This window comes from Jaculus jaculus, chromosome 15 (genome assembly GCF_020740685.1).
Source record: "Jaculus jaculus isolate mJacJac1 chromosome 15, mJacJac1.mat.Y.cur, whole genome shotgun sequence".
In the NCBI taxonomy this organism is placed as follows: domain Eukaryota; kingdom Metazoa; phylum Chordata; class Mammalia; order Rodentia; family Dipodidae; genus Jaculus; species Jaculus jaculus.
In genome coordinates, this window is record NC_059116.1 from 36,103,567 (window position 1) to 36,130,736 (window position 27,170).

General features: G+C 52.4%; 1 protein-coding gene across 1 annotated transcript; it reads left to right on the forward strand.

Moving 5' to 3' along the window:
• The first annotated feature begins 2,274 nt into the window (after positions 1 to 2,274).
• Ankrd24 (ankyrin repeat domain 24) lies at positions 2,275 to 25,459 on the forward strand. Its single transcript, XM_045134722.1, has 21 exons — positions 2,275 to 2,353; positions 3,300 to 3,386; positions 3,506 to 3,636; positions 3,714 to 3,802; positions 4,961 to 5,025; positions 5,268 to 5,325; positions 11,361 to 11,431; positions 11,553 to 11,659; positions 11,819 to 12,006; positions 12,684 to 12,712; positions 13,202 to 13,282; positions 13,402 to 13,509; positions 14,027 to 14,071; positions 14,143 to 14,241; positions 15,289 to 15,361; positions 15,524 to 15,642; positions 15,760 to 17,127; positions 18,355 to 18,522; positions 22,747 to 22,872; positions 24,896 to 24,961; positions 25,135 to 25,459. The coding sequence occupies exons 1-21, from the start codon at positions 2,315 to 2,317 to the stop codon at positions 25,210 to 25,212; spliced, it is 3,195 nt and encodes a 1,064-aa protein (XP_044990657.1). The 5' UTR covers positions 2,275 to 2,314; the 3' UTR covers positions 25,213 to 25,459.
• Positions 25,460 to 27,170: the final 1,711 nt, after the last annotated feature.

Consider the following 27,170-nt stretch of genomic DNA (forward strand, 5'->3'; position numbering starts at 1 on the left):
TTTTAAATTTTTAAATATTTTTATTTATTTGCTAGCGGGGGTGGTGGTGGTGGTGAGAGTATAGATAGGTCACTTGCCATTGTAAATGTACACCACTCTGTGCATCTGACTCTATGTGGGTGGCTGGGGAATTGAACCTGTGCTGGACGACTTTACAAGTAAATTGTTTAGCCACTGCGTCATCTCCTGGCCACCAAGTAGGTATGTTTGACTTTGGTCCTCTCTGCCACAGTGGTGATCAATCACCAACCACCATGAGTGAATGGGCTTCATTGCATCCCCATAAAACAACTTTAAATTTTATTTATTTATTCTGAGACAGGGTGTCACTGTAGCCATAGTTGGCCTTAAACTGCATTTCTGTCTCAACAATGCTAGGGACCTCTGGTCCCGTGAACATGTTCACTGATGGAGGTAGCCTGCAACAGGCTCTAAGAGGCAGGTTTGGCATAAGATAGATTAGGGTTATGGGATGAGGGACAACTTGTTTCAGTCTCCCGTGGGCACAAGAAGAAAGCCCTTACTTACCAACAAAGACACCATTTACCTTCCCTGCCCCACCCACTCCCAACCTGCCTAGGGGTGTATGAGAATCATGGCAGACAATACCATGCACAGTCTACACCAGGGGTCTCACCAATGCGTGTGGCTGTCATGCTGGGTGAGCTCCAGGCATGGAGCGAATGGAAGCCAGAGGTTGTGCTCTGCAACCTGGAGGGCCCATGCCACCCATCCCACTGTCCACAGAGCCTACAACCCCTACCCAGTGTCCATACAGCCAAGGACACCAACCCCAGTGTCCTTAGAGCCAATGACCCCCCACAGCCCAGTGTCCATAGAGCCAAATACACCCAGCCCAATGTTCATAGAGCCAATGACCCCCAGCCAAGTGTCCACAGAGCCAAATACACCCAGCCCAGTGCCCACAGAGCCAAGGACACCAACCCCAGTGTCCATAGAGCCAAAGACCCCCAGCCCAGTGTCCATAGAGCCAAATACACCCAATCCAGTGTCCATAGAGCCAACGATCCCCAGCCCAGTGTCCACAGAGCCAAGGACACCAACCCCAATGTCCATAGAGCCAACGACCCCCAGCCCAGGGTCCATTGAGCCCAGGTCACCCAGCCCAGGGTCAATAGAGCCAAGGGACAGAGGACCTCCTGTAGTAGAGTGACCATCATTTCCAATGCCATTTTACACTCACAGAGGAAAAACTGCAGCTCTGAGTGGTAAAGGCATGAAGGTCACACAGGATCACAAAGCAGGTCAGGGCTGGGGGCAACTTTGTGCTAACAGCACCTGGAACTCTTGTGGGCAACGTCCATTCCCCAGCGAGTCCCTAGGTTCACTGGGAAGGGGGTGCGGGGGTGGAGTGTCAGAATCACTCCATCTTCTGCCTCTCTTGAGTACCCCACATCTTAACTACTCCTGTCCTGTCCCTCTCTCTGCCTCAGCTCCTGCCCCACTCCATCCTTTCTTTACCTGGTGCCCCTGTCCCTGAGGTGCCTTCTAAAATGCCAGTGCACGCGCAAGGCCACAGGCAAGGACACCTCAGTATGTCTAACAGAACCAATTGTGCCCTCTCTATCCTGTGTCCTCCCGCGCCCCCCACTCTCACCTGAGACCTGCAGTGGGTTGGGACAGTGCTTGTCCCACAGTGCTCTGCGGTGGGACCTGTTCAGATGGAATGCATGGCACAGGTGATTACGGGCCTGTCACCTTGGGGTGAGGGTGGAGTACAGAGTTCACTTCAGAGAGAGTGCAGAGGCTCTGTTGGTGAACCAATCAGGGAAGAGTGAATGAATGAATGATGGAGGGATGGAGGGAATGAATTAGCTCAGGAACCATAGTTGAGTGCGTGCAGGGGCTGGTGGGAGAACGACTGAATGAGGATTTAATAAGAGTTCGCAGGCAAGGGACACTGGGCAGGTCCAGCCTGGACACGCCTGCCGCCCAGGGCCTGCTGGGAGCGGATGGAGGGCGGGGGTGAGGGGTCTAGGTCCCCGGGCATCCTGCCGTGAGTCAGGTCAGACCCTCAGGGATGGGGTCCTCCTCCAACACCAGGCATGAGGGCGGGACCGGGAGCCGAGATTGGGTACGAGTCAGCGTGGACCGGGCCTAGAGAGGGGTGGGGCTGATGTCTGGGTGGGCGTGGCCTGGAGCCACGGGGCGGGGTTGTGTCGGGATGGGCGGAGCCTAGACAGGTGATCGTGCCGAGGGGCGGGGTCTGGAGCTCCTGCGGGGGCGGGGTGGAGAGGGGAGGGGGCGGGGCGGGCGTCCCCCAGGACCTCGCTCCGCAGCACGTCTGGACGCCATGAAGCAGCTGTGCCTGTGCGCAGCCGCCTCGTTCTCGGTAGGGCGCGCGGGGTCTCGGCTCCCTGCCCCCTGGCCTCCCCCTGCCTCTCTCCGATCTTCCCTGCAGTCCTCCCTCCGGTCCTCCCCTCGGCCCATCCCACCTCACGCAGTCCCCGGGGAGATGTGCGCGGAGGGGTCGGGGGAGGGGTGGGCGCGGCTCTGCGGGACCCGGATGGGACATTTGGACGAACACAATACTGGGGACATTCCTGGGGACACTCTGGGGGGGGGAGGGGTCCCTGGAGCTCTAATGTTGGAATAAGGTCCTGGCATGTGGAGACCAGCCTCAGAGCCCATTTGAGGAATTCTGCCGCTCAGGCCTCGTAAACCCTCAGGGGCGGGGTAGCCTTGCAGGGCCCTTGTGGAAGGACAGATGACACAAGGTGGCATTGAAGTGACATGGATAGTGACTCCTAGGGGTCAGTGGAGACTCAGGATCATTTGAGAAAAGTGAACGGGGCTGTGAGCCACACTGTCATCCAGCACTGGGAAGGTTGAGGACCTTAAATCCCAAACCAGCCTGGGCTCAAGAGTAAGATTTGCACTAAATAATTAAATTAAAATAAAGTCTTGAAGCCTGCGGCAGGAGCTCAGTGCGTGGAGCTCATGCATAGCGTTAGCATGCAGGAACCCCTGGGTTCCAGCCTCACACCCCTTAGATCGGGCATAGCGGTGCACATCTGTCATTTCAGTACTAAGGAGGTGGAAGCAGGGGGATCAGGAGTTCAAAGCCAGCCTGGATTACAAGAGACCTTGTCTCAGAAAAGAAAAAGAAAATATGGCTCGTGATGGTGGCTTTGGACTGTGGGACGATGAGGGTCTTGTGGGGACAATGTTTTGGAAAATATATACCGACCAAGTTGGGTTTGGGGTGGTGGGCCCAGGGGTGAAGGCTTGGGAGACACTGTCTCAGTCCCTTCGCCCAGGATCACCTTCCCCCGCAGCTCCGGCTCAGCCCCACCGACCTAGGCTCCTGCCCACCCTGCGGTCCCTGCCCCATCCCGAAGCCGGCAGCCAGAGGCAGGCGCCAGGCAAGTGCCCAGGGCTGGGTAGGTGAGAGCCTGAAGCACTCACCCCCTTGGTGGGGAGCGGGAGTATGAAGGGGACAGTGGTCTACCCGGCGCCACACACCACTGCGTGTCACCCACAGGGCCAGGACTGGGGGAAAAGTGACCAGAGGTTGCTGCAGGCTGTGGAAAACGACGACGTGGCCCGAGTGGCCACACTCATCACCCACAAGGGGCTCGTGCCCACCAAACTGGACCCCGAGGGCAAGTCAGCGTGAGTGCCCAAGCCCTTGGAGCTGAGGTGGCTGGGGGAGGCTAAACTGAGGCTGACCCCTGATTTCTAACCTCTAGGTTCCACCTGGCAGCCATGAGGGGTGCAGCTGGCTGCCTGGAGGTCATGTTGGCACAAGGCGCCAATGTAATGAGTATGGATGGAGCAGGTATGCCCGGCAGGACCCCAGTGGGGCGAGCTGAGCACCAAGCAGGTGTCCAGCCACTTCCCGCTTCAAGACCTCAGGGTCAGGCATAGGGCTGTGACTCAGTGAGTATAGCACCTACCTAGCATTCGTGAAGCCCATGGGTTCATCCCCAGCACCACATGAACCAGGCTTGGTGGCACTCTCCTGTCATCCCAGCATCCGGGATATGGATACAGGAGGATCAAGAATTCTAGTTACATAGCAGATTAAAGGCCAGCCTGTGCTACATGAGACCCTGTTTTTAAACAAACAAACAAACAAACAAACAAACAAACAAACAAACAGGGTTGGAGAGATGGCTTAGCAGTTAACGCACTTTTCTGTGAAGCCTAAGGACTCACATTCCACTCTCCAGTTCCCATGTAAGCCAGACACACAATGTGTCGCAAGCGTACACATGTGCACAAGGTGGCGCATGCCATTTCTCTCTCCCTCTGTCTGTCTGATAAGTAATAATAATAAATTAAAGCCAGCTGCGGTGGTGCAGATCTTTCTTTTTTGGTTGTTTATTTTTATTTATTTGAGAGTGACAGACAAAGAGATAAAGAGGCAGGTAGAGAGAGAATGGATGCACCAGGGCCTCCAGCCACTGCAAATGTACTCCAGATGTATGCGCCACCTTGTGCATCTGGCTTACGTATGTCCTGGGGAATCGAGCCAAGCTGAGCCTCGAACCAGGGTCCTTAGGCTACACAGGCAAGTGCTTAACTGCTAAGCCATCTCTCCAGCTCCACATCTTTAATCCCAGCACTCAGGAGGCAGAGGTAGGAGGATCACTTTGAGTTCAAGGCCACCTTGAAACTACATAGTGAATTCCAGATCAGCCTGGGCTAGAGTGAGACCCTACCTTGAAAAACAAGCAAACAAACAAAAATGCAAATTAAAAAAAGAGCACATGGGGGATAATGGGAGCAAAGGAGTTTGAGGAGCAGATAGGTAGGTGTAGAGCAGAAATGGGGTTGGGTGGAGCAAGGACTCCTTGAGGCTCAAGAGTTCCTGACCACAGAGCTCCAAGTTTTACAGAAGTAGCTGGGGTTTGGGAGACATGGGAACCTCAGGCTTTTGGAGAACAACTGGGAACTCCTAGCACACCTGGATACTTTCACCCATCTCTTGCAGGTTACAGTGCCCTACATCTGGCCGCCAAGTATGGCCACCCTCAGTGCCTCAAGCAACTCCTACAGGTCCTGAGCCCTCATTGCTGAGCCATAGCTGCACACCATGCCAAGCCTTGTCCACTGGGTCACTAACTGCCAGGGAAGCAGGGTTAATTGAGGGGATGGGAGAAGGGCTCCCTAAGGAAGAGGGGAAGGAAGGGGAGACAAAGTGCCCAAGAAGTCAGAATACAAGGGGGTAAGAGGGACCCCGAGAAATAAGGTGACCAGAAGATAGGGCTCTGCTTCACACGACCATCCCTCCTTCCCAGGCTTCCTGTGTGGTGGACGTCGAGGACAGCAGTGGGTGGACCGCCCTTCACCACGCAGGTGGGTGCAGCCCAGCCCTGCCCTCCATGGCTCAGATGGTGCCAGGCCAGGGTTCTGCTCCCTACCTGGAGAGAACCTGGGGCTTCTCTTCTTCACTCTCCCTCAGGTTCTCCTTCCTTTCTTCTCTTCTTCCTTAAAAAAATTTTTTAAATATTTTTTTGTTCATTTTTATTTATTTATTTGAGAGTGACAGAGAGAAAGAGAGGCAGATAGAGAGACAGAGAGAAAACCAGCGCGCCAGGGCTTCCAGCCTCTGCAAACGAACTCCAGACGCATGCGCCCCCTTGTGTATCTGGCTAACGTGGGACCTGGGGAACCGAGCCTCGAACTGGGGTCCTTAGGCTTCACAGGCAAGCGCTTAACCGCTAAGCCATCTCTCCAGCCCCCCCCCCAAATTTTTTTTAATGTATTTGAGAGACAGAGAGAGAATAGGCACACTGGGGCCTCCAGCTACAGCAAACGAACTCCAGATGCATGCACCACCTTGTGCATCTGGCTTACATGGGTCCTGGAGAATCAAACATGGATCCTTTGGCTTTGCAGTCAAGTGCCTTAACCACTAAGAGATCCTTCCAGCCTTTTTTCATTTTTTGAATTTTTAAAAATTATTAATTAGAGAAAATGAATGAGAGCTCCAGGGCCTCTTATCATTGCAAATGATCACCAGATGTATGCACCACTTTGGTTTTACCCGGGGACAGGGGACTTGAACCCAGACAACAGGCTCTGCAAGCAAACACATTTAACCATGGAACCAGAGTTCTCTTCCATCCTTACTCTTGCAGAGTGCTAGAAATGGGACTGGGGTACTTGCAAGACAAACTGAAGCTCTACTGCTGACCACACCCCCAACTCTCTCTGTGGGTTCTAGGCTGTCACTCTACCTTTGACCACACCCCCAGCCCTCACTGTAGGTTCTAGGCTGTCACTCTACCTTTGACCACGCCCCCAGCCCTCACTGTGGGTTCTAGGCTGTCACTCTACTGATGACCACGACCACAGCCCTCCCTATCCATTCTAGGCTGTCACTCTACCCCTGGTGTGGAGTTCATGGTGATCCTCCTGCCTCATCCTCCTGAGTGCTGGGACTAGTGTACCGCCGCTCCTTTCATCTTTTTGGGGGGAGGGGGTTCCGAAGTAGGGTCTGACTCTAGCTCAGGCTGACCTGGAATTCACTATGTAGTCTCAGAGTGGCCTGGAACCCAGGGTAATTCTCCTATCTCTGACTCCCAAGCGCTGGGATTAAAGGCATGTGCCACCACACTCAGCTGTATTATTTATTTATTTATTTATGTTGGTGTTTCAAGTTAGGGTCTCATTCTAGCCCAGGCTAACCTGGAATTTGCTATGTAGTCTCAGGGTGGCCTTGAACTCAAAGCGATCCTCCTACCTCTGCCTCCCAAGTGCTGGAATTAAAGGCATATGCCACCACATCTGGTTCATATTTCTTTTCCTTTCTTTTTTTTTTTTTTTTTTGAAGTAAGGTGTTGCTCTAGCCCAGGCTGACCTAGATAGAATTCATTATGTAGACTCAGGGTGGCCTTGAACTCACTGTGATCCTCCTAGCTCTGCCTCCTGAGTACTGGGATTAAAGACGTGTGCCACCATGCCCGGCACTTTTTAAAATTTAATTTAATTTATTTGACAGAGAAAGAGGGAGAGAGAGAGAGAATGGGTGCACCAGGGCCTCCAGTCACTGCAAATGAACTCCAGACATTTGTCCCCCTTGTACTGATATGGGTCCTGGGGAATCAAAGCTGTGTCCTTTGGTTTTGCAGCCAATGCCTTAATCGCTAAGCCATCCCTCCAATCCACATATTTCTTCTTTTGATGAGTCCACCTACACACATGCTTACTGGAGTGCACGTGCCATGGTCCAAGTGTGGAGGTCAGAGGACAACCTCAGGCAGTGCTTACCTTCCACCAGGCTTGATGAAGGGGCTTTGATGCTCCCTGCTATGTTCACGGGCTCTGGCCCAAGAACTTCCAGAAGATTCTCCTGTCTCTGCTGCCACCTACCTTTGGGTACTCTGGGCTTACAGACCCTCACAAGACTGTCCAGCTTTATGTGAGTTCTGGGGATTTGATCCTGAGCTGCCTTCATCCTCATGTCTGGTCTGGGTGACAGCTCCCAGGCCCAGCTTGAACCTTGGTCTCCTTGAACCAGAGCCCCATTGCTTCCTTGAACAGATGAAGTTTGGGAACCCAGATCTGTAGACCCCAGGGCTCTGCCTCTTGTGCCTGACCTGTCCAAGGGACAGTGCAGGGTGCTCCAGGACATCTCAGGGAACCCATCACATCCAAGACCACTTCTCGAGCCAGAATCAGCCCATCAGCCCTCACCAGGACAGAAACCACCAGTTCCTAAGGAGAGACGGCCATGGGCTTGCTTGGAGCCTGGGTCTCTGCCTACATTCATCTGGTTGGGGGTCTACTGTCACCTGGCGGCAGCGATGCCCCTGCTCAGTGTATGTGCTGGTTTGTTATTATTTATTTTGGGAGAGAGAGAGAAAGTGGCAGAGAAAATAGGCATGTCAGGGCTTCAGCCACTGTGAACGCCAGAGGCCTGCATCCAGCGCATCCACGATGCCGTGCTGGGCCCCGCCTTGTAGTAACACCTTCGCGGTTTCGGGGCTGACCCCCTCACAGGCCAGCATCAAGGCTGTCCTATCAGGGAAGGATGCCAATCCTCATTCCCTCCCCTACACCCAGGCCAGGAGAAGGAGAGGGAGGCTGACTAGGTCCCCTAGCACAGAGAGGTAAAGCTTGCTTCAGGTCACACAGCATATGATGGAAGGGTTGAGATGGTAACTTCTCACCTGCCTTGCAGATCCTGGTGATTTGTGGCAGCCCTCTGCTGTAGAAGCAGGCGGCAGTGCATGTGTGATATTGCATGCTTGCATCACTGTGCATCTGGTTATCTGGGACCTGGAGATGAGAACACAAGTTCTTAGGCTTCGCAGGCAAGCATCTTAACCTCTAAGCCATCTCTTCAGCCTTCCGGTCCTGTTTTTTTCTTTTTAATTATTTTATTTGCAAGTGTGTGTGTATATCTGTGTGTGTGTGTGTGTGTGTGTGTGTGTGTGTGTGTGTACACGCACCAGGGCCTCTTGCCACTGCAAACCAAATATGAGATGTTTTGCCTTTTTTTTTTTTTTTTTTTTTTTGCATCTGGCTTAAGTGGGTGGCTTGGGAACTGAACCTGGGTTGGCTGACTTTGTAAACATGCCCCTTAATTCCTGAGCTATCTCTCTAGCCCTATTCTAGGTACTGAGTTTGAGTATGTTCAGTGAATAATGCATCTTTCTGGTTCATCAGAGGTCAGCATGCTGCGATTGAACCCAGGGATTCAGGAAGCCATGGACCCATCTCAACTGGGCCTCCATGCTGGCCCTGACCCCAAAGTAGTGGGTGGGAACTGGGGAGATGGCTCAGTCAGTAAAGCGCTTGCTTTGCCCTGAGTTTAACCCCTAGACTTACACATTTTTAAAAAGCCAGGTAAGGGTTGGAGTGATGGCTTAGTAGTTAAGGTGCTTGCCTACAACACCTAAGGACCCAGGTTCAATTCCCTAGTACCTACAAGCCAGATGCACAAGGTGGAGCATGTGTCTAGAGTTCATTTGTATTGGCTGGAGGCCCTGGTGTGCCCATTCTCTTTGTATCTTCCTCTTTCTCTCACTCTCTCTCTAATGAATAAATATATATATATATTTTAAAAAGTAGATGAGCCAGGCTTGGTGGCGCACAGCTTTTTTAAAAAAATTGTTTATTTATTTATTTGAGAGCAACAGACAGAGAGAGAAAGAGGCAGAGAGAGAGAGAGAGAGAGAGAGAAAATGGGCACACCAAGGTCTCCAGCCACTGCAAACAAACTCCAGACAAGTACACCCCCTTGTGCATCTGGCTAAGGTGGGTCCTGAGGAATCGAGCCTTGAACTGGGGTCCTTAGGCTTCACAGGCAAGCGCTTAACCGCTAAGCCATCTCTCCAGCCCGGTGGTACACAACTTTAATCCCCACACTTGGGAGGCAGAAATAGGAGGACCAAGGCCAGGCTGGGCTACATAGTAAATTCCAGGTCAGCCTGGGCTAGAGCAAGACCCTCCCTTAGTAAACCAAAACAAAAGCCAGGCGAGATGGCATACACCTGTAACCCCAGCTCTAGGAGGAGGAGACAGGAGGATCCCTAGAGTCCTTTGTCCAGCCAGTCTAGTCTAACTGGTGGCTTAAGGACCAATGAGAGATTGTCTCAAAAAAAAAATGTATGTAGGGGACTTGGGAGGTGGCTTAGCGGTTAAAAGCACTCATCCTGTAAGCAAAAGGACCTCTTGACCTAGAAACCACCAAGCTAGGCCTCCCAAGACCCATGTAAACAGCTGGGTGTGGCCACATGTGTCTGAACCCAAGTGGGGGGGCAGAGACCAGAGGATAGCAGGGGCTTACAGACTGATGGCATCTCCAATTGGGAGACACCACATCCCAGGCTGAAACTGAAGCCACAGGATTGTTAATCCAAAGCCAGTCTTGGCTAAGGATGAGTTTCAGGCTATTATGGGCTCCATAATGAGACCCAGTGGCAAAAACAAAAAGTGAGAAATCTCCCTGGTGTGACCGTTTTCTCTCTCTCTCCCTTTTTCTCTCCCAAGTAAATTATATATATGTATATATGTATGTGTATATGTATGTATGTATGTATAGTTTGTTTGCTTTTTTAAAAAATTTTATTTATTTATTTATTTGAGAGCGACAGACACAGAGAGAAAGACAGATAGAGGGAGAGAGCGAGAATGGGCGCGCCAGGGCTTCCAGCCTCTGCAAACGAACTCCAGACGCATGCACCCCCTTGTGCATCTGGCTAACGTGGGACCTGGGGAACCAAGCCTCGAACCGGGGTCCTTAGGCTTCACAGGCAAGCGCTTAACTGCTAAGCCATCTCTCCAGCCCTGTTTGCTTTTTTTGAGGTAGGGTCTCACTCTAGCTCAGGCTAACCTGGAATTCACTCTGTAGTCCCAGGGCGGCCATGAACTCATGGTGATCCTCCTACATCTGCCTCCCAAGTGCTAAGATTAAAGGCGTGTGCCACCATGCCCGGCTATAAAATACATTTTTTTGAAAAGGGCTGGAGAGATGGCTTAGTGGTTAAGGCATTTGCCTGCAAAGCCAAAGGATCCCAGTTCGATTCTCCAGGACCCACATAAGCCAGATGCACAAGGGAGCGCGTGCGTCTGGAGTTCATTTGCAGTGGCTGGAGGCCGTGGTGCGCCCTTTCTCTCTCTCTCTCTCTCTCTCTCTCTCTCTCTCGTGTGCACACACACACACATACACACACACGCACACACACTCTACCTCTTTTTCAAGTAAATAAATAAATAAATAATATATATTTTTTAAAGTGAGAAATCAAGGGGCTGGAGAGAGAGATGGTTTAGTGGTTAAGGTGCTTGCTTGCGAAGCCAAAGAACTCATGTTTGAATCTCGAGGTCTCGCGTAGCCAGATGCACAGTGACGCAAGTGTGCAATGTTGCACTTGTACACAAGGGGTTCATGCAGCTGGAGTTGTCTGCAGTGGCTGGAGGCCCTAGAGTGCCTGTTGTCTCTTTCTTTCTCTCCCAAAATAATTTTGTTTGTTTGTTAGTTTTTTTCAAGGTAGGGTCTCACTCTGGCCCAGGCTGACCTGGAATTAAGTATGTAGTTTCAGGGTGGCCTCAAACTCACGGCAATCCCTTACCTCTGCCTCCCGAGTGCTGGGATTAAAGGCCTGCGCCACCACGCCCTGCTATAAATATTTTTAAAAAGTGAGAAGTCAAGCCGGGGGGTGGTGGCACAAGCCTTTAATTCCAGCACTCCGGAGGCAGAGGTAGGAGGATCATGGTGAGTTGGAGGCCACCCTAAGACTACATAGTGAATTCCAGGTCAGCCTTGGCTAGAGCAAGACCCTACCTTGAAAAAAAAAAAAAAGTGAGAAATCACAGGTATGCAACACCTCTCTCTCTCTTCCTCCCTCCCTCCCTCTTTCTTTCTATCTCTCCTCCTGCAGCGGCTGGTGGCTGTCTCTCCTGCTCAGAGATGCTATGCTCCTTCAAGGCTCACCTCAACCCCCGAGATCGGGTGAGCTCCTGGGATCCTTGCATGGTGTGAGAAGGTGTAGGGTGCACACAAGGGTAATCATAGGTCCCCCCAACCTCCCAGGGTCAGCATCTCATGCCACCTCATCCCCTCCCCCCACCAGTCGGGTGCCACGCCCCTCATCATAGCGGCTCAGATGTGTCACACAGATCTCTGCCGCCTGCTCCTACGGCAGGGGGCTGCGGCAAATCACCAGGATCTGCAAGGCAGGTGAGAAGTTCCCATCTCAACCCTTCCATCATGTGCTGTGTGGCCTGCAGCAAGTGTCTTGCTTGACCTCTCTGTGCTGGGGGACCTAGTCAGCCTCCCTCTCCTTCTCCTGGCCTGGGTGTAGAGGAGGGACTAGGGATTGGCATCCTTCCCTGACAGGACAGCCTTGATGCTGGCCTGTGAGGGGGGCAGCCCCGAAACCGTGGAGGTGTTACTACAAGGCGGGGCCCACCCAAGCATCACGGACGCACTGGGCCAGGATGCAACTCACTATGGAGTGTTGGCAGGGGACAAATTCATCCTCCAGCTTCTACAAGACGCGGCCCAGAGGCCCTCTCTACCCAGTGGTATGCAAACCCCACTCCCCAGAGTTCAGTTTCTGGTCACCCTTTATTTTCCTATGACTGCTAGCTCTAGCGTACCCCTACCTGCTGAGTGGTGGGAGGTTTCCTGGCTCCCCTGATCAGGACAATGTCAAGAAGCCCCAGAGCAGTGGGCTGGGTGTCCACCTTCATTTCCTGGGTCATTCTCACACTTCGAACTTTGTTTTTCCTAAGAATTGGTCCACCCACCCCATTCTGGAATTCCCACAGCTGCCTTTCAGGGTCACCTCATAGCATTCTGCCCACAGTGGGTTCCTTAAAATACCTGATGTTGAGGTGAAACGTGGGTGCACATCTCTGGTCCCCCGCACACTTGGGAGGCTGAGGCAGGGGGATCTGAATTGGAGACCAGTCTGGGCTACAGCGTGAGACCCTGTCTTGAAAAAAAAAAAAAAACTCAGGTGGACATACTGGTGCATGTCTTTAATCCCAGCACTCAGGAGGCAGAGGTAGGAGGACTGTCATGAGTTCGAGGCCAGCCTGGGATTACATAGTTAATTCCAGGTCAGCCTGGGCTAGAGCGAGACCCTACCTCAAAAAAAAAAAAAAAAAATCACCTAACAGCCTGGGGACTTGAACTGAAGCTCTTCTAGAGCTTCGGACCGTGCCCCTGACACTCTTTCCTTTCCCCTCCTCCCTAGAGGATGACTCCGGAGAGGCCTCGTCCCAGGTACGGTCTGGAAGGAGGGAATGGGTCTTTCCTCTGTGCACACCCTCACTTTCCCCAAGCTCTGTGAGAAAGAAGTTTGGCTCACCTAAGGTTTTACCCTTAAAGAAGTGTTTGGAAGCCGGGCGTGGTTGTGCATGCCTTTAATCCCAGCAGTCGGGAGGCTGAGGTAGGAGGATCACCATGAGTTCAAGGCCACCCTGAGACCACAGAGTGAATTCCAGGTCAGCCTGGGCTAGAGCAAGATGCTACCTTGAAAAACAAAACAAATAACAACAAAAGTATTTGGAAAGAATTTGACTCCGGGGCACACTGCCACCAAGTGTGGCTGCAAGCTGTGTGGAGGTCCTGAGGAGATGGGGCTGGGGGGGGGGGGAGGCAGCTGGTAGGGGTAAAATCAGGAAGTGATGGTGGAGCTGGGACACTGAGGTCTGTGAGCTAGCTGGACACTGGCATGGGTCTCTTGTGCCTGTCCACCCTCTGCCCCCCCAGAACTCAGTGTCCAGTCATGAAAAGCGAGAGGCCCCCAAGAAGCGGAAGGCACCCCCACCTCCGGCCGGGATCCCCGTCCCGGTGAGCGATGGGGTGCGGTGGATGGCCCCCGTGGGGAGATGGGAACCCTTTTCCTCAGATAGGGGATGGCGCAGCCCTGGGCCTGACCTAAGCCAGGGTCCTGTGCGGGGAGGGGACAGGATGACCAGGAGGCCTATGAGGAAATCGTACGCCTGCGGCAAGAGAGAGGCCGGCTTCTGCAGAAGATCCGAGGCCTGGAACAGCACAAGGAGCAGAAGAAGCTGGAGGTCAGGCGTCTGCCTGGGTCGCAAGGAGTACCCCAATCCCCTCCTCCTTCCTTCCTTTGCTCCAGCCACCAGAGCCCCCTCAATGTCCGTCCCACACAGCAGGCTCAGTCCTGCCCCAGGACCTCAGCACCTGCTGTCCCAGCGGCTCCTCCCTCAGGTCCTTTACTGTTAGAGACTTCTTTGCCCACTCCATCTAGATTTGTCCTCCCTTCTCAATCTCCCTGGTTTCCACCCACAGTATCACCTTCACTGATTTTTTTGTGCCTGTGCCCTGCTGGCCACAAGCCCACGAGGGTGGACAGGCATGGGGGAGTGTCGTGCAGAGTGGGTGAGGGATAAGTACTGACTTGATGAATGGATGTCAGAGCGAGTGAGCGAACGAATGAACGAGTAGCCCTGGGACAGGGTGTTGGGCAGTGGAGGAGTAAGCGAGATGGTGGATGTGGGCAGAGCTGGTATGCAGCAGGCGCTCCATAAGTGCGGGCGAGAGCCGTCCGTCTGTCCGCCCGTCCCGCAGCCCCCGGAGGCCGAGGTCAGCTCGGTGCACAGTCTGGAGAGACAGGTAGGCGCGGCAGGGCGGGCGGGAGGGAGGGAGATCCGGGGTCCCCAGGCGCTGAGCCCGCCCGCCCGCAGGTGCAGGAGCTGCAGCAGATGCTGGCGGACGAGCAGCAGGAGAAAGAGAGCCTGGGCCGCGAGGTGGAGAGTCTGCAGAGCCGCCTGTCGCTGCTGGAGGTGGGCTGTGGGCGGGGCCGGGTGCGGGCGGGGCCAGGTCAAGGAGTGGGGGCGGGGCCAGAGTCTGCGCGTGGGTGGGGCTAGAGTGAGGGCGGGGCCCTGCAGAAAGTGGGTGGAGCCAGTGTGGGCTGGGCCGGGTGTGGGGCGAGTCCAGGGCGAGGGGCAACAAGGGGGGGGGCGGGTCGTCAACCAGGGGCAGGAGTATGGCTGGAGGCGGGGCCAGAGTCAGAAGTGGGTGGAGCCAAGGGCAGGGCTGGGGGCGTGACTTTCAGAGTGGGCGGGGCCAGGGCGGTACCTCTCTCTTCAGGGAGATGACCCCAGTGTCACACACGTGCCCATTCCCACAAGCCCCAGCCACACACACAGACACAGATACACTCATGCCCATGATGGACGAGTCTTCAAACACTCACAAATATGGCAGTCACACACCCGTGCTCCTCCATTCTCATATTCAAACCGAAAGCAGGAGAGCCCGGCTTGTGGTGCAGGTTTGTCATCCCAGCACGGAAGAAGAGGCTGCAGCAGCAGCATCAGGACTTCAAGGTCATCCGTGGCTACATAGTGAGTTCGAGGCCAGGCAATCTGTCTCCAAAAGAAAAAAAAAAAAATCAAAACAAACAAAATAACCCCCAAAATCTGCCAATAAGTAAACCCACAACCAGGAGCTGGGCATGATGTCACACCATTGTAATCTCAGTGCTTGCGAGGCTGAGACAGGAGGATTGCCACACATTCAAGACTATCCTGGGTTACATTATGAGTTCCAGGTCAGCCTGGGCTACAAAGCATTGTCTCACAACACCAAAAGCAAACACTCGAAGGCAGGCCTGAGGTTGTGGCTCAGTGCAAAGGCCCTGGGTTCATCCTGGCACACACACAAGGTGGTGGAGGAAGTTGTCGATGATCAATAAACACAACCACAGCTGGTCTGGAGTTCATGGAGCATCCTGTAGGTGCATGAAGACTCCAGCTCCTTTGGGAGTTTGGAGGGGATGGGGTGCTAGGGGGTGTGACTCCACGCTGGACTCTGTACTCCATCCTCAGAATGAGCGGGAAAACACCAGCTACGATGTGGCCACCCTGCAGGATGAGGAGGGCGAGCTGACGGACTTCCCAGGTAAGACATAGGGTCCGAGTGGGTCCTCCACCTTGACCCCCCACCTCTGCCTACCTGGTCCTGGGGGATCAGGAGGCAGGACCTTGACCGTAGAGCCAGCTCCAGGAACCCCATGCTGACCTCCTGTTCCCCCCATGCCTGACTCTGGTCCCCGCCTGCCAGGGGCCGAGGCTCTGCTGCCCCAGCGGCTGAGCCCAGCGGCCCAGGAACTCCTGGCCTCCCTGCAGGAGCAGGTGGCTCAGCTCACCAGGCAGAACCAGGAGCTCATGGAAAAGGTCCAGGTGGGGAAACTGAGGCTCAGAGAGACTTGAACAGTGGGTGCCTGTTCGCCAGGGTTGGGGAGGGCAGGAAGGTGCGGAGGCTGCACTAGCAGAACTGACTGCACCCCCCCATCCCAGCTTCTGGAGGAGTTCGAAAAAGAGGAGGCTCAGGTAGAAGTCAGTGAGGTCGTCCCTCTCCTCCTCTATGAGTCTCTCCGCGCTGAGCTCAACCAGCTCCGCCAGCAGCACGCTGAGGCTCTGCAAGCGCTTGAGCAGCAGGAGCCACCAAGCCTCCCGGGAGAAAAGCTAGCAGCCCACGGGGACTGCAAGGACCCGGGGGCCAGGGCCACCCAAAACAGACTGAACAGCCCTAAACTCAATGGCCCTGTGGCTCCCGAAACCACGGCTAATGGAGCTGAGACCAAAGAGGGCACAGCAGAAGGAGAAGCAAGATCAGCAGACATGGCAGCAGAGGTTACAGAAAACAGAGCCCCCAATGTGGAGGCCACAGGGAATGAGGAGGGGCCAGCTGCGGCCCTGGAGAAAGAAGCCATGGAGCCTGAGGTCCTAGAAACAGAGGCTGTAGAGGAAGGAGATACTTCAGTTACAATGGAGGGAGCCACCGCCACAGGAACAGAAGCCACAGAAATAATAGCAGCCGCCCCAGGAACAGAGACCAGGGGAGAGGACACCACAGAAGCCGAGGCAGGCCCCGAGATGCTGGCAAAACACGTGGAGGATGCTGCACTTGAGGCCACAGGTGCAGTGGTGACTGATGTGGAGACCATGGTCCCCAAGACTACAGGAGCACAGGCCCAGAGAGATGAAGCCACGACAGCAGAGGCCTCAGGTGTGGAGGCCACTACAGGGAAGGCCAAGACAGAGGAGCCCACGGAGACTGAGGCCAGTAGAGGGAAGGCCAGGTCAGAGGAGGCCACGGGGACTGAGGCCACGGGAGCAAAGGACACAAAAGAGGAGGCCACGGCAGCGGAGGCCACGGCCCCGCAGGTTCTCACTGGCCCTGTCCTTCACCCCGGAGCAGCCGAGGCGTCGGAGGAGCTGCAGGCCGAGCTGGAGCGCAGGATCCGCGGGCTCGAAGCAGCCCTGCGCGAACGCGAGCGGGAGGCGGCGGCCGAACTGGAGGCCGCGCGGGGCCGGTGCGCAGCGGCGGAGGCGGAGGCGGGCCGGCTTCGGGCCGGGGCTGAGGCCGGGGCAGTGGCGCAGCTGAGGGCGGCCCTGGAGCAGGCCCGCGAGGACCTGCGCGCTCGGGATGCCCGGCTGCGCGGGCTGGAGGCGGCAGCGGAGCAGCTGGACGAGGCCCTGGCCGCGCGGCTGCTGGCGGAGGACGAGGCCCGGGTGCTGCGCACCGAGCTGGAGCGCGAGCGGGAACGCGGCGCTGGGCGAGAGCGCGAGGCCGACAGTCTGCGGGCTGAGGTGGCGCGGCTGGAGCGGCGGCTCCAAGAGCTCAGCCGGCAGCACGAGAAGACCAGCGCCGAGGTCTTCCAGGTGAGCCCAGTAATCCCTCATCCACCCACCCACTCATGCATCCACCCATCACCCACGCAAGCATCCATCTATCCAGCCATCCAACCACCCAGCCAGCCATCCAAGCAACCACACAACAACCCACACATCCACCCATCCAACCACCCACACATCCACCCATCCATCCAACCATGCATCCATTCATTCATCCATCTATCCGTCCATCCATCCAACCAACCAATCAACCAACCATCCGACAACCCACACATCCACTCACCCATGCATCCATCCAACCATCCAACCGTACATAATCCACACACCCCTGCATCCACCCATTCATTGATCCACCCCCATCCACCCACCCTCTCTCCCAGGCACTCACCCATCCATCCATTGTTGCATCCATACACCTACCCATGCATATGCACCCATCTATTCAAACCATCCATCTTTGCATCTAACCATCCTTCCATCAATTAACCCATCCATCCACCCAGCCATTTATCCACCCACCCACGCATCAATCTAAACATCCATCCACCCATACATCCATCTAACCACTCATTCATCAACCACCCATCCATCCACCCACCAATTCAGCCATCTACCCACCCACCCACCTGTCCAACCACCCACCCTTCCCTCCATCCATCCTTTCATCCACCCATCGATCCACTCACTCATCCACCCATACATCCATCTACTCATCCACCACCCACCCACCCACCCACTTGTCTGTCCATCCATCCATGCACTCATCCGCCCATGTATCCATCCACCCAACCATCTGTCTACCCATTTGACCGTCCATCTATCCATATGGTGTTTTGGACCATATCATTAAAAAATGTCCTTATGAGCTGTTTGTGTATTTTGAGAGACAGGATCCCTTTAAGTAGCCCATGTTAGCCATGAGCTGACTCTGTAGCCCACACAGGCCTTGAACTTGTGACCCTTCTGCTTCAGCCTCCCCAGTAACTGGGGCCACAGGCCTGTGCTGGTGGCTATTAATATCTTCATTTTCCCTGTAGTGAAACTGGCACAGAGAGGTTAAATCACTAGTACACGGACACACAGCCAATAGGCCAGCAGTGTATAACATGGTCAGAATGTCTAAAGGGCTTAGTGGAAATCCATTGCCTTCCTCGTGGTTGGTATAGAATTGAATGTCTTCAGAATGTGGTGAGATGATCCCTGGGGTCCAAGCCTTTAAATGTCCCAAGAGTCACACATGGGTTTGGGCCCCAGGTGCAGCGGGAGGCCCTGTTCATGAAGAGTGAGCGGCACGCAGCTGAGGCCCAGCTGGCTACCGCCGAGCAGCAGCTCCGGGGCCTCCGGTCAGAGGCTGAGAGGGCACGCCAGGCCCAGAGCCGTGCCCAGGAAGCCCTGGACAAGGCCAAGGAAAAAGACAAGAAGGTGGGTGCTCTCCTTCCACATCCGGTTGGCATCCCTCACTGAGCAGAGGTTGGAGAGAACCTACAATTGTCCCCGGTAAACAGTTCTTGTGAAATCAGTTCCCTTCCCAGATAGGAAACTGAGGCACAGTGAAGGATAGGGTCTCAGCTAGAGCCACGGTGGCTGCTGATAGCTCACCTTGTGTTGAGCTTTTCTTTTTCTGCATGTCTGTGTGTGCACATGTGCACGTGTGTGTGCGCGCGTGTGGAGACCAGAGGACAACCTTGGGTGTCCTCCTCAGGAACACTGCCCACCTCCTTTGAGGCAGGGACTCTCACTGGCCCAGAGCTCATCAGTTTGGCAAGACTGGCTGGCCATGAGCTCCAGGATCCTCCTGTCTCCAACACCCCAGCACTGGGGTTGCAGAAACACAACCCATGCCCAGTATTGTGTGGGTTCTGGGACTCAAACATGAGTCTCAAGAATGAGCCATCTGCCCAGCCCCCAAATTCTATTCTTTTGTTTGTTTGCTTATTTTGAGGTACGGTCTCACTCTAACCCAGAGTGACCTGGAATTCACTGTTTAGTCTCAGGGTGGCCTTGAACTCACAGTGATCGTCTGACTTCTGCCTCCTGAGTGCTGAGACTAAAGGTGTGCATTACCACACCTGGCCCAGAGAGTGTGTGTGTGAGAGAGACAGAGACAGAGAACTTCAGACATATTTGTCACTTTGTGCCTCTGGCTTTACATGGGTAGGTACCAGGGAATCGAACATGGGACCTCAGTATAGCAGTCTCAATTCACTGTCCCATTCCAGGACTCTCTAGACAGGAGACTCCATTCCAGGGCTCTCTAACCCCAGTCCAGCTTAGCCAGAGGGCTTTAGACCCTGCTCTTCCTCCAGTTGCTGTTTCCTAGTGGGCCCACAATGAATCCAAGAGGGTGGGGACAGAGCCTTTTCTCTGAAGGGCCAGAAAGTCTGACTACTGGCTGCTCCATAGGACAGACAGTGTCTTATAAGCACTCTGACATCTCCTGTCACAGGGAGGACTGTGTGTCAATAAAACTTTATTTGTTTTGGGCTGGAGGGATGGCTTAGTAGTTAAGGCATTTGCCTGCAAAGCCAAAGGATCCAGGTTTGATTCCCCAGGACCCACGTTAGCCATATGCACAAGGAGGCACACACATCTGGAGTTCGTTTGGAGTGGCTGGGGGCCCTGGTGTGCCCATTCTCTCTCTCTCTCTCCCTCTCCCTCTTACTCTGTCAAATAAATAAAAATAAAACATTTTTTAAAACTTTATTTGTAAACATCAAAATGTGAATTTGCTGGAAGTGGTGGCACATCTTTAATGCCAGCACTTAGGAGGCAGAGGTAGGAAGATTGCCATGAGTTTGAGGCCAGCCTGAGACTACATAGTGAATACAAGGTCAGTCTGGGGTAGAGTAAAACACTACCTCGAAAACCAAAACACACACACACACACACACACACACACACACACACACAGAACAACAACAACACATAAAAACCAGGGCTGAGCCTGGGTGTGGTGGTTCATGCCTTTAGTCCCAGCACTCCGGGAGGCAGAGGTAGAAAGATCACCATGAGTTCAAGGCCACCCTAAGACTACATAGTAAGTTCCAGGTTCTGGGCTAGAGTGAGATCCTACCTTGAAAAAAAAAAAAAAAAAACAGGGCAAGATAGATGGTCAGTGCTTAAGGTGTTTGCCTGCAAAGCCAAATGACCCCAGTTTGATTCCCCAGTACCCATGTAAAGCTAGATGTATGAGGTAGTGCATATACCTGGAGTTTTTTTTGCACTGGCAGGAGACCCTGGTGTTCCCATTCTGTATCTGTTTATCTGTGTTTTATCTTTCTCTGCTTGCAAATTAATAAGTAATTTTAAAAATAGGGTGCTGGAGAGATGGCTTAGCAGTTAAGGTGCTTTGCTTGCCTGCAAAGCCAAAATACTTAGGTTTAATTCCCTAGGTCCCACATAAGCCAGATGCACATGCATCTAGAGCTCTTCTGCAGCAGCTGGAGGCCCTGGCATGCCATTCTTTCTATCTGCCTCTTTCTCAAATAAATAAATAAACATTAAAAACATAAACAAAATAGCCAGGCATGGTGGCACATGCTATTAACCCTAGCACTCAAGAGGCAGAGGCAGGAGGATCGCCATGAGTTTGAGGCCACCCTTAAGACTACATAGTGAATTCCAGGTCAGCCTGGGCTACACTGAGACCTTACTTCCAAAAAACCAAAGTAAAAATAAATAAATAAGGGCTGGAGAGATGGCTCAGTGGTTAAGGTGTTTGCCTGCAAAGCCAAAGGACCAAGGTTCAATTCCCCAAGAGCAATATGGAACATGCATCGAGTTCATTTGTAGAGGCTGAAGGCCCTGGCCTTCTCAATCTCTCCCTCTCTCCCTCTCTCTCTCTCTCTCTTTCTGCCTGTTTCTTGCTCTCAAATAAATAGCCGGGTGTAGTGGTGCATGCCTTTAATCCCAGTACTGAGGAGGAAGAGGTTGGAGGATCACCGTGAGTTAGTGAAACTGCATAGTGAATTCCAGGTCAGCCTGGACTAGACTGAAACCCTACCTTGAAAAACCAAAATAAATAAATAAATAAATAAATTTTTTAATTAAACAATAAAAATACAAGAAGCATTCTGAGCTCAAGGTCTGCACTGGTACAGCTGGTGAGCTGTACTCCATGAGGAATTGCCTTTGCGTTCACTGGGAGGTCATCTTGCAGACGATTTCCTTCTTTTCCTCTTCTTCTGTGTAGTCTCAGGGCGGCCTTAGACTCACAGCGATCCTACTACCTCTCCTTCCCAAGAGCTGGGATTAAAGGCGTGCACCACCACGCCCAACTTCTTTTCCTTTTTCTGTTTTTTTTTTTTTATATTTTTAGTTATTTATTTGCAAGCAGAGAGAGAGAGAAGAGAGACAAAGAGAATGGGTGCGCCAGGGCCTCCAGTTGCTGCAAATGAACTCCAGATGCGTGTACCACTTTGTGCACCTGACTTTACATTGGTAGTGGGGAATTGAACTCGGGTTGTTAGGCTTCGCAAGTAAGCACCTTAACCACTAAGCCATGTCTCCAGCGCCCCCCCCCCTTTTTAAATATTTATTTATTTATTTAAGACAGGGAGAGAGAGAGAAAGAGAGAGAGAGAAGGAGAGAGAGGGAGGAAGAGGCAGATAGAGAGGGAGAATGAGCCACTGCAAATGAACTCCAGATGCATATACCACCTTGTGCGTCTCATACCTGGCCTTCTCTGATAAGCCACCTTTCTCCAGCCCTGGTTTTTTTTTTTTTTTGTGTGTGTGTGTGTGTGTGTGTGTGTGTGTGTGTGTGTTTCGAGGTAGGGTGTCACTCTAGCCCAGGCTGACCTGGAATTCACTATGTAGTCTCAGGGTGGCCTCCAACTCACAGAGATCCTCCAGCCTCTGCCTCCCAAGTGCTGGGATTAAAGATGTGCACCACAAGCCAGCTGTTTGTTTTTTGCTTGCTTTCTTTCTTTTTCCCTTCAATTTTTTTATTATTAACAACTTCCATTATTATAAAAAATATCTCATGGTAATACCTTCCCTCCCCCCACTTTCGCCTTTGAAACTCCATTCTCCATCATACAAAAAAGAGAGAGAATTGAAGCACGAGGCCTCCAGGAACTGTAATCAAACTATAGATGTGTGTGCTATCTTGTGAGCTTTCATCACCTGGTGCATCTGGCATATGTGGGACCTGCAGAGTATAACCTGGGTCCTTAGGCTTTGCAGGCAAGTGCCTTAACCGCTAAGCCATCTCTCCAGCACCCCTCCCTTTGTTTTTGTTTTTTTTTTTCAAGGTAGGGTCTTGCTTTAGTGGAGGTTGGCCTGTAATTCACTATGTAAACTCAGCTGACCTTGAACTCACAACTCACAATGATCCTCCCACCTCTGTCTCTGCTGGGATTAAAGACGTGACCTACTACACCCCGTTCAACGTCTTTTATTTAATGTTTATTTTATTTTAATTTGTGTGTGTGTGTGTGTGTGTGTGTGTGTGTGTGTGTGTGTGTGTTAGGCTCTCTTGCTACAAAGGAATGCCAGGCACTTATGTGGCTGGCTGGGAAGTTGAACCCAGGCTGGCAAGCAAGCATCTCTAACTGCTGAGCCATCTTCCCACCCGTCCATTCCTCGCTTCTTTCCTGAGCATGTCTCCAGCCACTAGCTCAGGCTCACACAGTCTCTCCTACAGATCACAGAACTGTCGAAAGAAGTATTCTCCCTTAAGGAGGCCCTGAAGGAGCGGCCACCCAGCCCAGCCAGCACAGAGGTGGAGGCCCTGCGGGGCCAGGTGAAGACATTACAGCAACAGCTGGAGGTAAAGGCTCCAGGGGACAGGGGACATGAGGGCCACAGCTGGTGCATTCCAAGGATGGAACAAAAATTGGGCAGGCCATGTTTTTTAAAAACAGTTTATGGGCCGGGCGTGGTGGCGCACGCCTTTAATCCCAGCACTCGGGAGGCAAAGGTAGGAGGATCGCCAAGAGTTCAAGGCCACCCTGAGACTACATAGTGAATTCCAGGTCAGCCTGAGCCAGAGTGAGACCCTACCTCGAAAAACCAAAAAAAAAAAAAACAAACAGTTTATTTGCATGCCTGTGTGCATTTGTGTGTGTATGGGCGCCCAGCACCTCTTGCCAGTGTAAATGCACTCTTAACGCATACGTCACTTTGTGCATCTGGCTTTACGTGGGTACTGGAGAACCAAGTCTGGCCGAATATTGCTAATAAGCACCTTTAATTGCTGAGCCATCTCTCCAACCTTTTTTTTTTTTTTTTTTTTTTTTTTTTGGTTTTTTCAAGGTAGGGTTTTATTCTAGCTCAGGCTGACCTGGAATTCACTATGTAGTCTCAGGGTAGCCTTGAATTCACCATGATCCTCCTACCTCTGCCTCCTGAGTGCTGGGATTAAAGGCATGCACCACCATGCCTGGCCATCTCTCCAACCTTTATTCTCTCTTTCTTCTTAATTTCTTTTTTTTTTTTTTTTTGAGGTGGGGTTTCACTCTAGCCCAGGCTGACATAGAATTCACTAAGTAGTCTCAGGGTGGCTTCAAACTCATGGCAATCCTCCTACCTCTGCCTTCCGAGTGCTGGGATTAAAAGTGTGTGCCACCATACTCAGCATCTTTATAAAAGATTTAATTAATTTATTTATTTACTTGAGAGAGGGAGGGAGTAAGTGAGAGAGAGAGACAAAGAGGCAGATTGAGAAAGAGAGAATGGGCTCACCAGGGCCTTTAGCCACTACAAACAATCTCCAGACACATGCCTCATCTTGTGCATCTGGTTTATGTGGATCCTGGGGAATGGAACCTGGGTCCTTAGGCTTCAAAGGCAAGCATCTTAACCACTAAGCCATTTCTCCAGCTCTCTTTTCTTTTTCTTCCTCCCTCCCTCCCTCCCTCCCTCCCTCCCTCCCTCCCTCCCTTCCTTCCTTCCTTTCTTTCTTTCTTTTTTCCTTTTTTTTTTTTTTAATGAGGTAGGGTGTCTGTCTAGCCCAGGCTGACCTGGAATTCACTATGTAGTCTTAGGGTGGCCTGGAACTCACTGCAGTCCTCCTACCTCTGCTTCCTGAGTGCTGGGGGATTAAAGGCATGTGCCAACCACATCCACCTGTTTTTTTTTTGTTTGTTTGTTTGTTTTGTTTTAGTCTTTGAGGTAGGGTCTCACTCTAACCCAGGCTGACCTGGAATTCACTATGTTGTTTCAGAGTAGCTTTGAACTCACCTTGATCCTCCTACCTTTGCCTCTCAAGTGCTGGGTTTAAAGGCATGACGTGCACCACCATGCCAGGCTTTCTGGTGGGTTTTTTTTTTTTGTGTGTATTATGTGTTGTGTATGGTGTATACACATGTGTGTACAGATACACGTGCCCTGTGCACACATGCTCCATGCTCAGAGGCAGGAAGAGAATGTCATTGTCCACGACTGCTCATCCACATATTTCCATAAGACAGAATATGTTACTGAGCCTGAAGATCACTGTTTTTCAGTCAGACTGGCTGACCAGCAGTCCCCAGCCATTCTCTTGGCTGTCCCCTCCTCAGTGCTGGGGTTACAGGAGAGCATGGTCACTCCTGACTTTGTACATGGGGCTTGGGGTTCAAACTCAGATCCTCATTCTTGTGGAACAAACATTCCTTACCTGTTGGGCCATTTCTCCCACCCCCACCCTTTTTGGTGGTGTTTTGAGGCAGGGTCTCACTCTGTAGCCCAATTCGGCCTCAACCTCAGCCCAGTCCTCCTGCCTCAGCCTACTGAGTGCTGGATGACCAGCTCGCACCACAACCAGGTGAGCGCTGGCTCCGGCTTTCCTGATCCCTCCCCCATGTCCACAGGAGGCTGCCCGGGAACACGGGGCTGTCGTGGCTTTGTACCGGACTCATCTCCTGTATGCCATTCAGGTGAGCCCTGGCCTCCTGGCTCCACGTCCAGGTGCCTCTGCTGCTGCCGGGGCCTCAGTTTCCCCCTTTGGGAGAGAATCTCTGCAAAAACAGCCCCCTTGGGCTTTGGTGAGGGGGGCTGTGCAGAGGCTAGAGGCATGGTGGGTGGATGTTTCCTGCCTCCCACCTTCCAGGGCCAGATGGATGAAGATGTGCAGAGGATTCTCAGCCAGATTTTGCAAATGCAACGGCTGCAGGCGCAGGGCCACTGATGGCACGGGGAGGCCTCCACCGCCCCCGGCTCCCCACGGGGTAACCACACAGACCATGCACTTGGGGACAAGCCTGGAACCTTTCCTTACTGTACCTCACAAGCTTGTCACCCACAATAGTCCTCACACGCTCCAGGCAGGCTGACGCCATTTCCTGGCTCCATCAAAGAAGCTGTGACTCCCTGTGTGACCCGCCCATGTTACCCCATCACCCATGTCAACCCAGGAATAAAGCTACAGCATCTAGGGCGGAGTTGTATTTCCTGCGTGCGGGCAGGGGATGGCGCTACTGAGCAGAGCCTGTCCTTGAGGGCCCCAAACTCAGTCATTGGGATAAAGACAAGGCTAAAGCCATATTAAAAAAAAAAAGAAAAAGAAAAGAAAAGAAAAGAAAAGAAAAGAAAAAAATGGAAGAGGTAGTGGAAAGAATGTAAGAGCCAAAGGAAGGATAGGACTCCTTACATACAACGTGCTCCTCCAGACACAAAATGGCCTGGATATCCATGACCTCACAGCGCCTGACACTACCTACACAAGACCATCATAATAGGAGGAAAAGAGGATGACATCAAAATAAAAGAGAGACTGATTGAGAGGGGGAGGGGATATGATGGAGAGTGGAGTTTTAAAGGGTAAAGTGAGGGGAGGGAGGGCATTACCATGGGATATTGTTTACAATTATGGAAGTTGTCAATTAAAAAAAAATGAAGAAAAAAAAGAAAGCTGGTCATGGTGGCACATGCCTTTAATCCCAGCACTCGGAGGGCAGAGGTAGGAGGATTGCTGTGAGTTCGAGGCCACTCTGAGACATAGTGAATTTCAGGTCAGCCTAGGGCTAAAGCGAGAACCTACCTTGAAGAAAAAAAAAAAAAGGTGGCACATGCATGTTTGCCGCAGCTGTGGGCACTGACCATTCTCTCTTCATCTCTCCCTGCTTGTAAATAAACAAGAGTTTAAAAATAAGGGTGTGGTGTGGTGGTGCACGCCTTTGATGGCAGCACTTGGGAGGCAGAGGTAGGAGGATCACTGTGAGTTAGAAGCCAGCCTGGGATTACAGAGTTCCAGCACAGCCTGGGCTACAGACAGCCTGCCTCAAAAAAAAAAAAAAAAAAAAAAAAAAGGGCTGGAGAGATGGCTTAGCGGTTAAGCGCTTGCCTTTGAAGCCTAAAGACCCCAATTCGAGGCTCTATTCCACAGGACTCACGTTATCCAGATGCACAAGGGGGCACACGCGTCTGGACTTTGTTTGCAGTGGCTGGAAGCCCTGGCGTGCTCATTCTCTGTCTCTCTCTATCTGCCTCTTTCTCTCTCCGTCTGTTGCTCTCAAATAAATAAATAAATATAAAATAAAAACAAAAAAATTAAAAAAATAATTGGGTGTGGTGGCGCACACCTTTAATCCCAGCACTCGGGAGTCAGAGGTAGGAGGATTGCTGTGAGTTCGAGGCCACTTGAGACTCCATAGTGAATTCCAGGTCATCCAGGGCTAGAGTGAGAGCCTACCTCGAAAAACCAAAAAAATAAAAAAATAAGAAGAAGAATGCAAATGAAAAAACTGGGCAGGGGCAGGGGCAAAGCTCTTTCCCCAGAACCCACAGTGAGAGCTGGGAGCATGGTCCAGCATAAACGAGGCCCTGGGTGGGATTCTCCCCTCACATTTCAGAAGTTTGTTTATGTTGGACTTTTCTGGTTTTCTGTCTGCACTGTTGAGACTGAACTCAGGGTTCTGTGCGCACTAGGCATGCAAGCCATCCCCAGCTCTCTTTTCTCTATTTTTTTCTTTCCCCCTTGAGTTAGGAGTCTCACTATGGAGTATAGGCTGGCCTTGCACTTGCAGCAATCCTCCTGCCTCTGCCTTTTGAGTGCTGGGATGACAGGGGGTTCCGCTGTGCTGGGTCCCGCATTACAGAATCCAGCTTGCTTTCTCACCTCCTCAGCCCTGGCAAATCCCCTGAAAC

What these genes read in the sequence shown, in the direction of transcription:
- Ankrd24 (XM_045134722.1), top strand. Translation starts at nt 2,315, where the DNA reads ATGAAGCAGCTGTGCCTGTGCGCAGCCGCCTCGTTCTCG. An exon ending in GCCGCCTGTCGCTGCTGGAG is followed by an intron (nt 14,242 to 15,288) that starts GTGGGCTGTGGG and finishes CTCCATCCTCAG; the next exon opens with AATGAGCGGGAAAACACCAG. An exon ending in CCAGCGCCGAGGTCTTCCAG is followed by an intron (nt 17,128 to 18,354) that starts GTGAGCCCAGTA and finishes TTTGGGCCCCAG; the next exon opens with GTGCAGCGGGAGGCCCTGTT.